General features: G+C 45.7%; 1 protein-coding gene across 1 annotated transcript in view; it reads right to left on the bottom strand.

Moving 5' to 3' along the window:
- Window positions 1-1,375, bottom strand: part of LOC104028303 (phospholipid-transporting ATPase ID) — a 69,101-nt gene extending 67,726 nt beyond the window's left edge. Inside the window, exon 1 of the mRNA XM_075726354.1 lies at window positions 1,333-1,375. Coding sequence (XP_075582469.1) covers window positions 1,333-1,375 — 43 coding nt within the window. The remainder of the gene's footprint in view (window positions 1-1,332) is intronic.
- Window positions 1,376-14,024: the final 12,649 nt, after the last annotated feature.

Below are 14,024 nucleotides of genomic sequence, written 5' to 3'. Positions count from 1 at the left end.
AGTTTCTTAGACACCTGGTTGAAGGGGAGGCTGAACACTACTCTGCTAAAACCCAGATACAGGGCCATGCAAACCACAAAATTTTCCTAATATAGCAACATAATCTTTCTGATAATCAGAACGTCTACTGCTGTACAAACAGGGGTGCTCTGGGTGGAAGGCAGCTCACAGACAAGCCTGTGCTCCCTCATCTCCAAAGCCAAGATGGAGAAAGAGACCTCGGGCTGGCAGAGATCCTTTCCTGGGAGCAATCATAACCTCCTCTCCCTGGACTATCAGAGCAGCAAACGGATGCCCCTGTCTTAACACCAGGACCCATGGCCTGCCCTGCATCAGGAAGGGGAAACAGCGGCACAATTGCAAAAATAAACCCCTGGGAAAAAGCTGTTCAGTATTCTGAGCTCAGAGAGGTTGGGAAAAAAAATAATTTCATGTCAAAGTATGAGTAGGGCATTAATCTCTGCGTTCATCAAAACCAGGGAGGAACACCCTGGAAAGGAAAGGCTAGAGACTTTCCCTCTTCACAGCATCTACGGACCCGGATCCCTGACCAGAGATTGCACACTGGGCCTGAAGGTGAAGTGATAAAACACAAAGTTCAATTCAGCGGCTCCTGCTGCAAAGCCTGATGAAGATGCACCCGAAGAGGCTGTAGGAAGCTGGTATGCTCTAAAGATATGCTAGGGGCCCTCCTGCGGGACTTCTTCCAAGCATTCTTCTCTGCAGGGATTTCTGCTGCCAAGTCCAGTGAAGATTGTGCTGCAGAGGATGGCTGCTCCCTATCTCCACACACATTTATTTGGTTGCCATGTGGAACTCACAGGGAAGGAATTATGTAGGCTCTGGTTTCTCCTCCAGAGTTACTGTTCCCCTCAGCAGCTTTTGAGGTGCTCTCAGGATGCACCCGCCTCTAATTGAAGGGAATATCTTGGCCATTGCTATTAACACATTTCATCATCAAAAGACTTCAACAGACCTTCACACTAACTTGCTTCTAGCATATTTTAGAAACTGCTTGAGCGAGGGCACTGTGCGTTGCTCATCCACCCACTCCCCCAAAAGATTCTTGTAGAAAAGACACCAAAACCCAACTTCCCCAAACCAGTCATGTGCCATGACAGAGCACAAACTTTGCAGGCTGTTCTCTTTTAGGGTCCCCCCCATCACTGGCACTCAGTCCGCAGCACTCTCCAAGGTAGTACAAAATGGAGGAAAAGTAATGAAAGTGTGCCTTCCTCCACCTGCTCTGCTCCCAAGCGTGCTCACACATGTGCTGTATTTACATTCCTTAGGTTGTCACCCATGACAATGGCATTACCAGATCGCACTCACCTTTCAGTTTCTTCTTTCCAAATTTTAATCCAAATAGAGACATCCCAAAACTTTATTTTAGTCCAACTCCATGGAACTTCTGCAAGAGAAAAGAGAAGGTAATTCACAATGGGGGTTTCTAGTCCCACAGCGTGACATGATGCAGCACGTACAGGTAATTCTGTGCCCATAGAATGGGAGAACCAAACTCCTAAGAACTGTGGCCAATAGCTACAGTTTATCACATAGCATGTTTTAAAATGCAAAACCATCTCAGGTTTGCAAGTTGCACTGCATCAGCGTGGGCTGCCTTACCTTGGACATTTTGATCTGTTCATCTCCTGACATGGCACAAAGAAGAGGCCAGTGGAGGAGAGACTGAAAAGGACATTCCTGCTACCTTGGCCCTATATGAAAAGGAGAAATACATGCACAGGGCCTGTGCTTAAAGTATAGAGGAACTGTGTGGCTACCCAGAGCAAGACCAGCCTCCCTGAAGAGGAGGAAGCAGTGGGAAACACTGGTTTCCTGTACATCTGCCTGTGCTCAGCATGTACTGGCTCACACTGTTGTCCATCTGCTGGTCACCCTCTGTGTTTGGGGTGGACTAGCCTATATGGCTCTGAGTAAAACTTCTCCCCTGCTGGCTGCAAACTTCCTGGCCCAGAAGCCAAAAGCCAGGCACCAGAAATGCATATAAGGCACTGAATATATCCTGATATGCAGAGAAATGAGCATTAAACAAAATCACATCAAAACCTGTCAGTTAACTTCTGGTGTTCCAAGCATCAGACAGTTTATTTAAGGGACTTAATGGTGATGTTGGTGCTGACAGCCTGCAAAGATCCATGAGCATGGGAAACGCCAGCACTGCCCAGCATGCCTGGCTGACCAGGAGCCTGAATCAACAGGAACATTGTACCAGTTGCTTAACTGGCCAGTGGGGCCAAGCTGGGACATTTGAGGGAATCGTAGTCTATCTAGAACAAGTTTTCTAGGTGACAGAATGAAGTTTTTGCACTTTATCCTATCTGCTATCTGTGCAGAGCAAGAGTGTCTAAGGAGACAAGTGTAGCAAATGTATCGTATTTTGGAAATACACAAATGCAAATACAGCCTGTGCCAGTGGCCAAATGCAAGCATGACAAAACATTATCGGACCGTGCCCAGTGCAAGCTTGGGCTCCACGTCTTTTCAGAAAACAAAGGTAAACTTTAAGGAAAACTCTACAATCATTGCATAGGTCGAACATTTCTCTGCAGATCTCTATTCCAGATGCTAAAGCAAAGCTATATTTAGCAGCTGCAATTCAATAGCCTGAGATAAGGCAAACAGCAGCAGGTAAACATCAGCCAGCCAGCTAAGTGCTGCACACTCTGAGCACGGCACAGCCCTGGCATGGTGCTCCCTGCCACTCACCACAGCATTCAGGAACCCCTCTGTGCCCACTGTGCTTGAAAGAGATCCTTTTTCTATTCACTCATGTAGATCCAATGGTTTCTGCTCACCAGAACAAATGCTTTGGCAACACCCCTCCCCAAAATTTCCTCTGTCCATGGAGCTAAACCACTTAAAGTTGCAATATTCAGTGTCACAACCTAAAGCTTTCTCAACCCTGCTGACCAACCTTACTTTTCATTCTTAACTGACCTCAGTCTATCACTTGGAATGTATTTCTTCCATGTTCTAGAATTACCATTATGTCTTACAAAACCCTCCTAACTAGGACTCCCCATAAACTGGTGGGAGGAACAAGACACGCAACCTACACACCCACTGGTAAAGACCTCAGATTTCTTAGAGTACCAGGAGCCACAGATCCAATAACCACAGTCCACTGGCAGCACAAGGATGCAAAAGGTTGGCTGGTTGTGATCATCATATGGCTATACTGCTGAACTCTGGATTTGGCTGTATTTGCCAAACGTTTTAAAAAGACTGTCCTCAACTCTCCCAGCTGTATACTCAACTAACAAGGCATATAGTTTCAGCAGAGGGAAAAAAAGGGATGTTTATATTTGTGGGGGAGCAGAGAAGAGAGGGTGGTTATAAGCCTTCTTTCAGCAGTAGTAACATGAAACAAACAATGGAGTTAAGATCTGCGTCTCACAAACAAAAACCTGAAACTTCCTTTGGCTTTGACACATGGCTTTTGTTAATTACTGTGATTATTTAATCACTGGTTTCTGGCATGACCACAGTATGACAAGACTGTAACAATACACTATTTTGGCATGGAGGGCACCTTTGATTCCTTCAGCTTCTCAGTGTGTTTGATTAGGATTGCATTCACTGAACATCTTCACTCAGCAGCAAATTTAAGTTACCATCATGGCCAACACAAATATCCTTAGAGGCTCACCGTTCCAATAAAACGTTGTCTTTTAGGGCAGATGTGAGTGATAACTTTGCCATATCCATTTGTACCAATTACCTCTCCAGAACATCATTTCCATCATACAGATTTATCATAGCTGCTTACTTAGTTAAAGCCCAGGAGTTATGAATCCTTCCCAAGCTGACCTGATCCTTTATGCAGAACTCAGTCCCTGGCTTGCCCAAACCACAATGTCATTTGAGAATGTGTCAGTATTCAATAGGCACATACACGATGGCATTAAGGGCTGACACACCCTTATTGCACTGAGGTGTACCTTTTATTTTCATAATATTACAAATATCTTCCTTTGCTGCTTTGTTATTGACTCACATCTAATCCTCATACTGCTTTACCAAGCAAGCCACTCTCACGCTGGCTGTAGCTTCTGTGTGGGCTTGCCTGCTCACAGCCCAGTTTGTGCCAGTACACCTTCACACTTCTAGGTGTCTGTTTTCAGTCTGAGAGTTCATTGACCATTGCCTGCGAGTGTGAAAACAAACCTAAGCAAATGATGGTGTTGTCATCCCTTTTGGTGGTGCTCCAGGTACTGCTCCTGTTTGTGTCAGTTATACAACTTCTACAGCCAGATGTGGTCTCTTGGCTGACCTTAGCTCTGCTTGCCTTTCAGTCCTAGATCTTTTTCTTGGGATATTTTGGACTCTCAGTCTACCTGCAGGGTCTAACATCTTTGCACCTGTATCTATCAACAATTTCCCTTGGGGTATTATTTCCGCCCCCCCAGATTCCACTTGTAATCAAAATTCATGTCTTTGTTCAGTTTTCTTTATGTATCTCTCTATTTTTTAAATCTGCAATTCAATTTCCCTTCCAAAATTGTAATGACAGGTCTTCAGCCTCATGTCACTCACACACACTGCTATGTTTTTAATTTCACTTTGCGCTTTCTGGAAAAAAATATTTCTCTCATGTTTCATTTTCCTGTGGCATAAGGTACTTCTCAAATTTTGGTAAGACCTTTCACAGCCTCCTATTCTTGAATTAATTGAAAACCCATAAAAAATGTGAAAACTTTCTATAGTCATAAAAAAAGGCAATTTTCTGTTTGCCTGAATTTTCACTGGCACCAGCTAGTTTCAGATGCAAAGTACAGCACTGCTTCAATCTCCTCAAGTTGCCTTCCACAGATTGTGTCAGCCCTTCTAGACATTTTTTTTGCTGCTCCATTTTCCCCTCAAGTTTTTTTTCTTTTTTTTATTTCTGTTTACCCCAAGTACCCTGTGCTGTTCAGTAATCAACTGGGGCTTACAGTATTTGAGTAATCATGCAGGTCCAACTCCTCTGCTTAACAGGACACATGTTACTTCCTCATGTTTCTGGAGCCTATAGCAAAAATTATTTAAAGCTCTAATTCCCAGTTCCTCATTTATGGGGATTTGGGTGTATAAGCTACAAATAAATTACCCCTTCTCACTGTCGAAGGTTTTTGTACCTACGGTGCTCTACAAACTGTCTAGCTACAGCTTATACTTCTGCAAATAAAATGCACCTGTTTTATGGCTACTGACAGTTTAATCATGCACTTTAATATCCACAGAGAGAAGCTACTTTGATGGGTCTTGAATAGGGAAGGGATACTTTCTCACAAACCAAGCTCAGACTTATTTAAGACAGACAAGAGCCAGATTTGGCTTGAGAACAGAACTGCAAAGCTCCTCCTGCGTGAGGGGCAGGTTGCAATGAGCTACAGCACATGGAATTTGCAAAGGCTACAGCCTAATCCAAAACCGTGGCTCGCTAAGATCTGTACTGCAAACTGGAGGTAGAAGGAGGCACTTCCCACAACCACAATGATGAGTAGCAAAATGAGAAAAGACACAGCACAACTTGGATGAATGGAGAGCAGATGTTGCAGATGGAAAACATGGCTAGTTTCTTGGCCCCATTTCTTTGGATGTAGCTACACTATACATCAGATTCAATGATAAATACAGATCAGAGAATACTTGGTGCTTCTGCTCCCATCACCTTGTTCCCAGACTCTGTGAAATGATCCATGTTAAATACAATAATTTTTGGAAACGTTATTTTAATCCAGGTCATGGGGTGTAGTTTGGTACAGACCGAAATTCCTACCCAAGCAGTGGTTTTAGGAGATCTGAGGGAGCAGCAAATTGTGCTGTAACACTAGAAACAAACACACAGAGTCCAGGGGAATTATGCAGGAGAACATGATTTCTCCAGTCAGTTTTGCCACCAAACATAGTGTGGTATGTATATACCCTAAAAAGCTTAAAAAGCCCTGTCCAGGTAAAAATTCAGAAAGCATCCCATGCCTTCACTCACCAAGTTTCCAGGTCAGGTCAGTTTTTGCATGTAAGCAAGATTTATAAGTTGATTTTTTTTTAATCTATATTCAGCTGATGTAACAATCACAAATACCCACAGGTCTTAGAACTCTTTTTTTTTTTTTTTTCATGCTAAAGTACAAAATATCCAACCAACAGCTCAGTATATGAGAAAGTAGATCCTAAGCATTGGGCATCATGACAGACCAAGTTCAAGACTGCTTGTGCTGCCTTGTGCTCTTGGTGAAGTAATACTGTTAAATACCATGAGATGAAACAAACCTAAGTCCACAGATTTTGAACACGTATCACTTTAAACTGGGTTTGGAGGCATAACTGGGAAATTAAAGGTTTAAAATACATTAGGTCCTCAAACTCCCTGTTTTCTCCATGCCTCAGTTGCATGCCTGCTAAGGGGGTGCACAATGTCAGGTGCTAAAGCAGGAGAGTCATGTTCACTCCCAGGCATCGCAGAGAACATCCCTGTTGGTGCAATGTTTGCTAATGCCGCGGCAAGAGCAATGTAAACGCCTGGCACACCTGGCACGGACTGACCTTGTAGTGTGCCACACGAAGGCATGTTTGCAAATGGACCCCTTTAAACTTCTGGCGTATTAACTGTTTCAGTTGAATTGTTCAAATTTTCATCTCAAAGAGTATGATGCATTTGCTTTCCCTTATTGAAAGCAAACACAAAAATTTCAGCCATTAGAAATAATTAGTACTAATCATCTTTTAACACTGAAATACATTAGCATTTGTATTTCTCCACCCCTCCTTACATCCTCTTGTGTTTGAATACCTCAAGAGCAAAACAGCGAGTAGCATGTGTTGTACCACTCCCTGCTTTGCCAGTGGGAAACACAGAAAGTGAGCTGCAGGACGGACAACTGAAATGTGTGGTTTTAATCCCAGAATAACACTCTCGTGGCTGAAATCCGATTTGCCTGAATTCAACCTGGAATAAGTTTAAGAAGCTATAAATGGTCACTCTTGGCATCAGAGTTTACAAAAAAGAGCAGTGACTCTGGTTTAAATCTACTAGCTCAGTGCAAAGAGTTTCAAAGTGTCCCTGAAACCTCCCCAGCTTTTGAAATACCTGAAGAGGTATGCTGGATGAGGTGAGCTTGGTGCTGTTCCAAGCTATACATACAGAAACTCATGAAACTGTGTGCTCTCCCCCCCTACACTCAGATGTGCCAGTGCAATTAGCTATAAGTGCTGGGAAACAGACTCAGTCTGTTATCTGCCACGTTTTAAAGTAATGATCCAATATCCTCCATCTGTCTTCATTGAAACACTCTTTAAACTGACACCAGAATGGCAGTAAAAAATTTGCATTCAGCTTCTTTGGGTAAGTTAGTTGCAAAGCTCAAGTTACCAATCAACAGCTGAGGCAGAGAGAGTTCCCAAACAGAAATGCAGGCTGCAGTCTGCTCCCTCTGGAACAATGCAAACAATAGCAGCTTCCCGGGCAGCTGCTGCTGCTTGAAATCATGCACAGCTCAGCTCACTCCACCCAGAAGTCTATCAGCTCGCCCGCAGAAAAAGCTCAACCCCAAACACTTTGATTAAGCTTTGAAAAGCTCTTGGGTCTGAAAACAATGCAAGTTCTCTGCCCCCCCAAACTGACAGAGGAAACATACAAGTGGAAGGAAAGCATTAAATCTTACCCTTGAAGGCTTGTAAAAGTCACAGCAACAAAGTTGCTGCCCTCCATAGCACTCCGGTACACTCCTCTCTTCTCATTTACACGCAGCTTTATCCCCTCCCAAGACCAACAGCTTCGCTCATAGTTGCAGCGCCGGGACATTCATCTAAGAAAGCACAGCTTCTTTGCACTGTGAAATAGGCATCATGCGCTTGTCTCCGAGCCCCTTAAAATCCACTGCAGACCCACTCTGCCATGCAATGTCCTGGTTACTAAACTTACTCCAAGTTCCCTACTTCTTACTTCAGTCACTGGACTTGGCCCCTGGCCAAATTCTTCCTTTTTTTTTTTTTTTTTTTTTAATTCTGTTTCCTGTAGATAGGGAGAGTGTAGTAGCTCCCTTAAAAATAAAATGCTTCGGCACAACAAGCTGTGGAAGAGTAAAGCAGAAAAGCAGAGCACCTACGGTTGGGGTACCCCAATTAATTCCAGAAGCAACTGCTGCTCGCCTTACCTACCTCCTGCTGACGTGGAAGCTTTCAAAAGGAAACCAAAGGAGTAAAAGAGTCCAACATATCAAATTGCTTTAAAAAAGGATGAACTTGGTAAGGGATCCATTTCTCAGCGGCAGCCCCTCTCTCTGTGTCTGTAACGCCGGAGTCGGTCAGGACTCCTTAAACGCAGAGACACTGTCCAACAAGCTGATCCCAAGGCTCCACCTCATCCACTTTCCAACAGTTGTGAGTAGCAAAAACTCTGCAGAGAAAAACCTCATCGAGCACAATTGCATAACTCAACCACAGAGCTTCCTCCAGCCAGCCAGAGTACCGCTTCAGTGCTGAAACGTCAGGGCTTGCTCATCCCAGAGAACATGACCTCCCCATGGCCTCTGGGACACCTGCCTGGCCTCGCCGCTGCCGAGGGGACCCTCCACACCAAAACCCCTCAGCCCTCCCATGAGCCTCCCAACCTTCCCACTCGTTCTCCCACCTTCCCACCTTCAGCGAACTACCCATTCACTTTTTTCTCCAAATTCTGGGACCCTTCACAATACCGTGCCCTCCTACATGCCAGTCCCCTGGAATTTTACCTATCAGGTACACTACAAGACTAAAACTAGGCCAACTACAACTTTAATCCACCTCCTGCTTCCCTATACCTGTGAACCGCAATCATTCTAAGATTGCCATATTATTTCCCTAAGTTGCATTGACAGTAATGCCTGCCAGGAACATGACAATTTATTTGCAGACAGCAAGAGAAAGTTTAACATAAAAGATTTCTATATGTATTTATATCTGTTTTTTCCTTCATCTTCTGTGTTTTCCCACTGGATTTATGTGAACACTGCTAGAATTAATTTCAAACCTACCCAGAAACACTTGAATGCATTAATCAGCTGATTAATTATAGTACCATGAAAGCCAAGGCTTTGCCAAAGAGTATTTTCTAGAAAGTGAAATTTGCTGAAGTCCTGTCAAAAGAAAAGCTGTGGAGGACCCTGGATGCTGCAATGGCAGTACTCCAGTGGTCATGAAGGTTGAAGCGCAGAGTGGCAATGAAAAGGACCCTATAGCACCTTCCAAAGGAAGACCAAGATCCTATGCCCCTTTGTTATGACTCCAGGGTTATTCTTCCAAGCTACACCTATTTGAGACAACATTCATTGAACTGGATTCCTAATTCCAACACAAGGGTTCTATACAAATAGCCAACATGGGACATGGCACGTAGGACTAATCTGCTCAAGACCCAGGTCATTTTCAGATTATTTTGAACTAGAAAGCATCTAACTTGAGAAGGAATTTCCCCTGCACTAGCCATTTCTCATGTTCTCACCACCCACGCACCATTTCAACAGCAACAGACACGAGTATCACCATTTTTCCTGCAACCAAAAGTAAAAGGATCTGGATTAATTTCAGTCCTTCAACATATTTGGAGAACCCATTGTTCTTGCTTCATTCTGGAGTTATCCTCCTTCTTAGAACTTTCTTCTGCTTTTTTTCCTCCCATTTTGATATGTTAGTGTCTTGGGTTTGCATGGCAAGGTTTTGGTAGCAGGGGGGCTACAGGGATGGCTTCTGTGAGAAGCTGCCAGAAGCTTCCCGTGTCCAACAGAGCCAATGCCAGCCGGCTGCAAGACGGACCGCTGCTGGCCAAGGCCGAGCCCATCAGCGACAGTGGTAGTGCTTCTGTGATAACATAGTTAAGAAGGGGAAAAAAAAAATAAAGGCGGGGGGGAGGGGAGGGGCCAGGACACAAACTGCAGCTGGACTGAGGAGTGAGAATCTGTAAGAGGAACAGCCCTGCAGACCCCAAGGTCAGTGCAGGAGGAGGGCAGGAGGTGCTCCAGGCACCAGAGCAGAGATTCCCCTGCAGCCCCTGGTGCAGCCCCTGCTGAGGCAGCTGTGCCCCTGCACCCATGGGGGCCCACGGGGGAGCAGAGATCCACCTGAGCCCGGGGAGGAGCCCACGCCGGAGCAGGGGGATGTGCCCCAAGGAGGCTGTGACCCCGTGGGAAGCCCACGCTGGAGCAGGCTCCTGGCAGGAGCTGTGGTCCCATGGGGAGAGGAGCCCAGGCTGGAGCAGGTTTGCTGGCAGGGCTGGGGACCCCGTGGGGGACCCACGCTGGAGCAGGCTGCTCCTGAGGGGCTGCACCCCATGGAAGGGACCCACGCTGGAGCAGTTCGTGAAGAACTGCAGCCCGTGGGAAGGACCCACATAGGAGAAGTTTGTGCAGGACTGTCTCCCGTGGGAGGGACCCCACGCTGGAGCAGGGGCAGAGTGTGAGGAGCCCTCCCCTGAGGAGGAAAGAGCAGCAGAGACAAGGTGTGATGGACTGACCGCAACCCCCATTCCCTGCCCCCCTGTGCTGTTCGGGGGGAGCAGGTAGAGAAAATCAGGAGTGAAGTTGAGCCCAGGAAGAAGGGAGGGGTGGGGGAAAGGCATTTTAAGATTTGGTTTTATTTCTCATTACCCTACACATGTTCCCACTCCTCTCTCCTACTCAGTTTTGATTGGTAAAATTAAACTGTTTTCCCCAAGTCGAGTCTGTTTTGCCTGTGATGGTAATTGCTGAGTGATCTCCCTGTCCTTATCTTGACCCACAAGCTTTTTTGTTATATTTTCTCTCCCCTGTCCAGTTGAGAAGGGTTTGGTGGGCAGATAGAGTGGCTTTGGTGGGCACTTGGCATCCGTCCAGGGTCAAATCACCACAGTTAGCTAATGATGATTCATTCCATGCTACCCCCACTTTCTTTGCTGCTGTCTTGCTTGTTACCACTTTGACCTCAGCCACAGTCATTTCTTCCTTCCTAGAGTTAGGTTCATCTCCTTCCTTTGACATAAGAGTGGACCCAACCATAAAATCAGCTGTCCTTGGGGCTTGTTCACACTTTAAAATAGCTAAAAATTGGGTAGGCTGTTTTGTTAATGATTTTTCTTGGCACTGAAATCTACCTTACATACATTAGCAATGACTTTTTTCCTCAGCTATGCTTTCCCCATGGACTTCAGTGAACCTGCTCATGTAGAGAAGTTCAGCACATGTAGAAGGAGTGACTCAGTGTTACGAACTCGCCTCTGAGGTCTCTTGTCCTTGCCTTCCACTTTGGTCCCTGGGTAGCATCTTCCCAATAATCACACCATTCACATTCTCCTTTGCAAATTTCTGAACACATTGGAGAGGGCTGCAGCCTGCAATGTCCATTGTCTAAATTTCAGTGGCTGCATAAAGGGTGTACATCTATGCTGGGTGTTTGATCTCCTACTGCAGCCAGCACGGTTTGGGCAGAGATTCAGCTGACCATCTGCAGCAAGGCACCAGTGAGTTTGCTGTGACCCATAGTTGTGGGAAGAAGTTTGGTCTGTTGCCTTTCCAGTAGACAAGCTGTTTTCTTGGCCAGGCAGCTACCTCCAAACCATGGTGCTTCACCTTTGAATACTCCACTTTCCCAACTGCCCACTAGTCACAGAGGACTAGCTTAGAGTGGGATGGATTTAAATTCATGCCATTAAGACCTTATCCTAGGACCGTATGTAGAAGAATGAATTCCAGTCATTCAGCCTGTGCTGGATTTCAACTATGATCAGATGCAAAACTGAAGACTTACTGACACTGATGTTTAAGGGGTGCCCTCAGCCCACCCTGTGGACCAAATTTGCTCTCCCTCCAAACAGCAAAGCCGAGAGAGCAGAGGACCCTCTCTGGAGCACACAAGACCTAAACATGCCTGGTGACCTAGGAAGGCTTTGAATGGCTTAATATGCCCTGGAGTAACTGGAGAGCATAACTAGAGGATAGGAGAGAAACACACCCTGGAGTGTAGTGTAGACTTAAACTAAATGCCAGTCCTTGCGAGAAACCCTCCCTATGTCAATGCTATTTTTAAAATTACTGGCAACATAGATGCTTTCCCAAACATCCTGTGTAGTTCAAAAGGAGCACTGGTGATCTTTGCTTTCTCTTGCTGTCTCATAACTCCAGTCTGCAATTCCTGAATTGCGAGGTTTGGAGCTTTGACTGGCTCCACCACGGCTGGCACCTCTCACTGCAGAGAGGCAGCTGTGGCCAATTGAGCCAAGCTAGGCTCCCCCCACACCCAGAGCTGGTGCAATGTCCAGGGATCATTTCCACCCAAACAGCCTCATCTCCAGCTCCCAAAACAAGACAAGTGCATTGCTCATACTCACCATCGGAGTCGCAACTCCAGAAAAGCCTTCCTACATGGTGCTGAAGGGTTTCCTCACAAACCACCAAGGGTCAGCCTTAGATGAGTGAATCTCCTCCCACAGCCTCTGCTTTCCTCATCCCAACTTTTCTCCCCTTTCCTGGATAGTCCTGGCCAGTGAGGAACTCCTTGTGTAGGGGAAGGATAAGGAGCATACCTCACTTTGGGGACCACTGACACACCTGTTGTTATGAGCACCTGCAATGGCTACGAGGGGTCAGATGAGCATCTTGTCCCAACTGCCCTTGCTATGAGAGACTTTCTGTGTCCTCTTACTGTGAAAAGATGGTGTAGGATGCATTAGAAATACAGGACTGAAAGAAACAAACCAGGACATTGATGCCCACCCCTTGAATATTAGAGCTGTTTAAGAAATACAGTGTAGGAAGAATATTGAATTTGCAAATTGCCATAGTCCAGGAAACACCAGCACAATCATAAAGTGAATAACAAAAGACCAAAGGTCCCAAAATATGCTGTATCACAGGTGAGAAAATATGAAGTGCACTGGCAGTGTCCTTGATCCCTGCAGAGGATGTGGCAGGTGAAACTGTCCAACTGGCAGCAGAAAGCACACCACAATGCTGCAGAGGAAGGGAAAAAGAAATCCTACATGTTTCTGTTATCATGTCCAGACTATGGGAGGAAAATTAAATGGACACGGGAAGGCAACATCACAAAGTGACCAGTTGCTCTAGGGCTGTCCTTGCCTGTTGGGAGCTACTCAGGCAAATTCATTTAACTGCTCCTCGAATGTACTGATAAACTGGTAGAAGTCCAAAGTAACTCAGTTTGAAGGGATACTCTGGATTCCTACCCGCATGCATCCATGTCCCTGGGTGTGGTCTGAACTGAAGTGTGTAGCTTCAGCAATGCAGGTTCTTACAGAAGTATTCCCATACCTCACCAGTTACTCCAGCAGCTGGGAGCCGACACAGTTCTGTAAGGTAGATGCCAAATGGAAATGGTCCGAAAATAGTTTTAGTGGGTGTGTGCAGAATAACGTGACTCATAGTGATCAGGATTCAGTGGAGTGCCACTTACGTGCAGTACGGAAGGAAGGGTGTGTGGCTAGAAATTCCCTTTCTCCATCAGAGCCCCTTGCCCAGTACTCCAGGCTCTTAACAAACAATGATCAGCTGGGGAAAACCATAAGAAATCCACAAAGGCACCACCTCTTGCCTTTAAAAAGAAAGCAGAAACTTGCTCTGGTGAATATTGATCTCATCTTCCTGGCACCAACACCTGCAAATGTGCTACCTCCTGATGTTTTAAAACAGAAATTAAAAAGTCTCTCTCAGTTGTCCCTTTTGCAGCCCATAGGAGGCGGACCAGAGCCAAAAACACTTTGGTCAAAGAGCTTCCGTCTGGTTTTAGCTGCTCAGATTACACTGAAAGAGAGATAAAACTGAGCTCAATGCTCCAGGGAATGAGGCCCAAGACCATCTTGTCTCTGAGGTCCAGTTCCCACCAGATTTGGGATCTTCTGTTTACAAACTCCCTTCAGGCCAAAAATTTCATTGCTCTGGGGGGGAAGGGGCTGTTGCTGGAGGGAAGTCTCCTGGGTACCTGAAATGTTTTCTGTGATCCCATGAGAAATTAGGTGATTTGATGAACACAGAAATCAGTGGGAGCTGATGGAG

Source organism: Pelecanus crispus, chromosome Z (assembly GCF_030463565.1).
Source record: "Pelecanus crispus isolate bPelCri1 chromosome Z, bPelCri1.pri, whole genome shotgun sequence".
Classification (NCBI taxonomy): Eukaryota; Metazoa; Chordata; class Aves; order Pelecaniformes; family Pelecanidae; genus Pelecanus; species Pelecanus crispus.
This window is presented reverse-complemented; position numbering and strand designations above follow the sequence as displayed.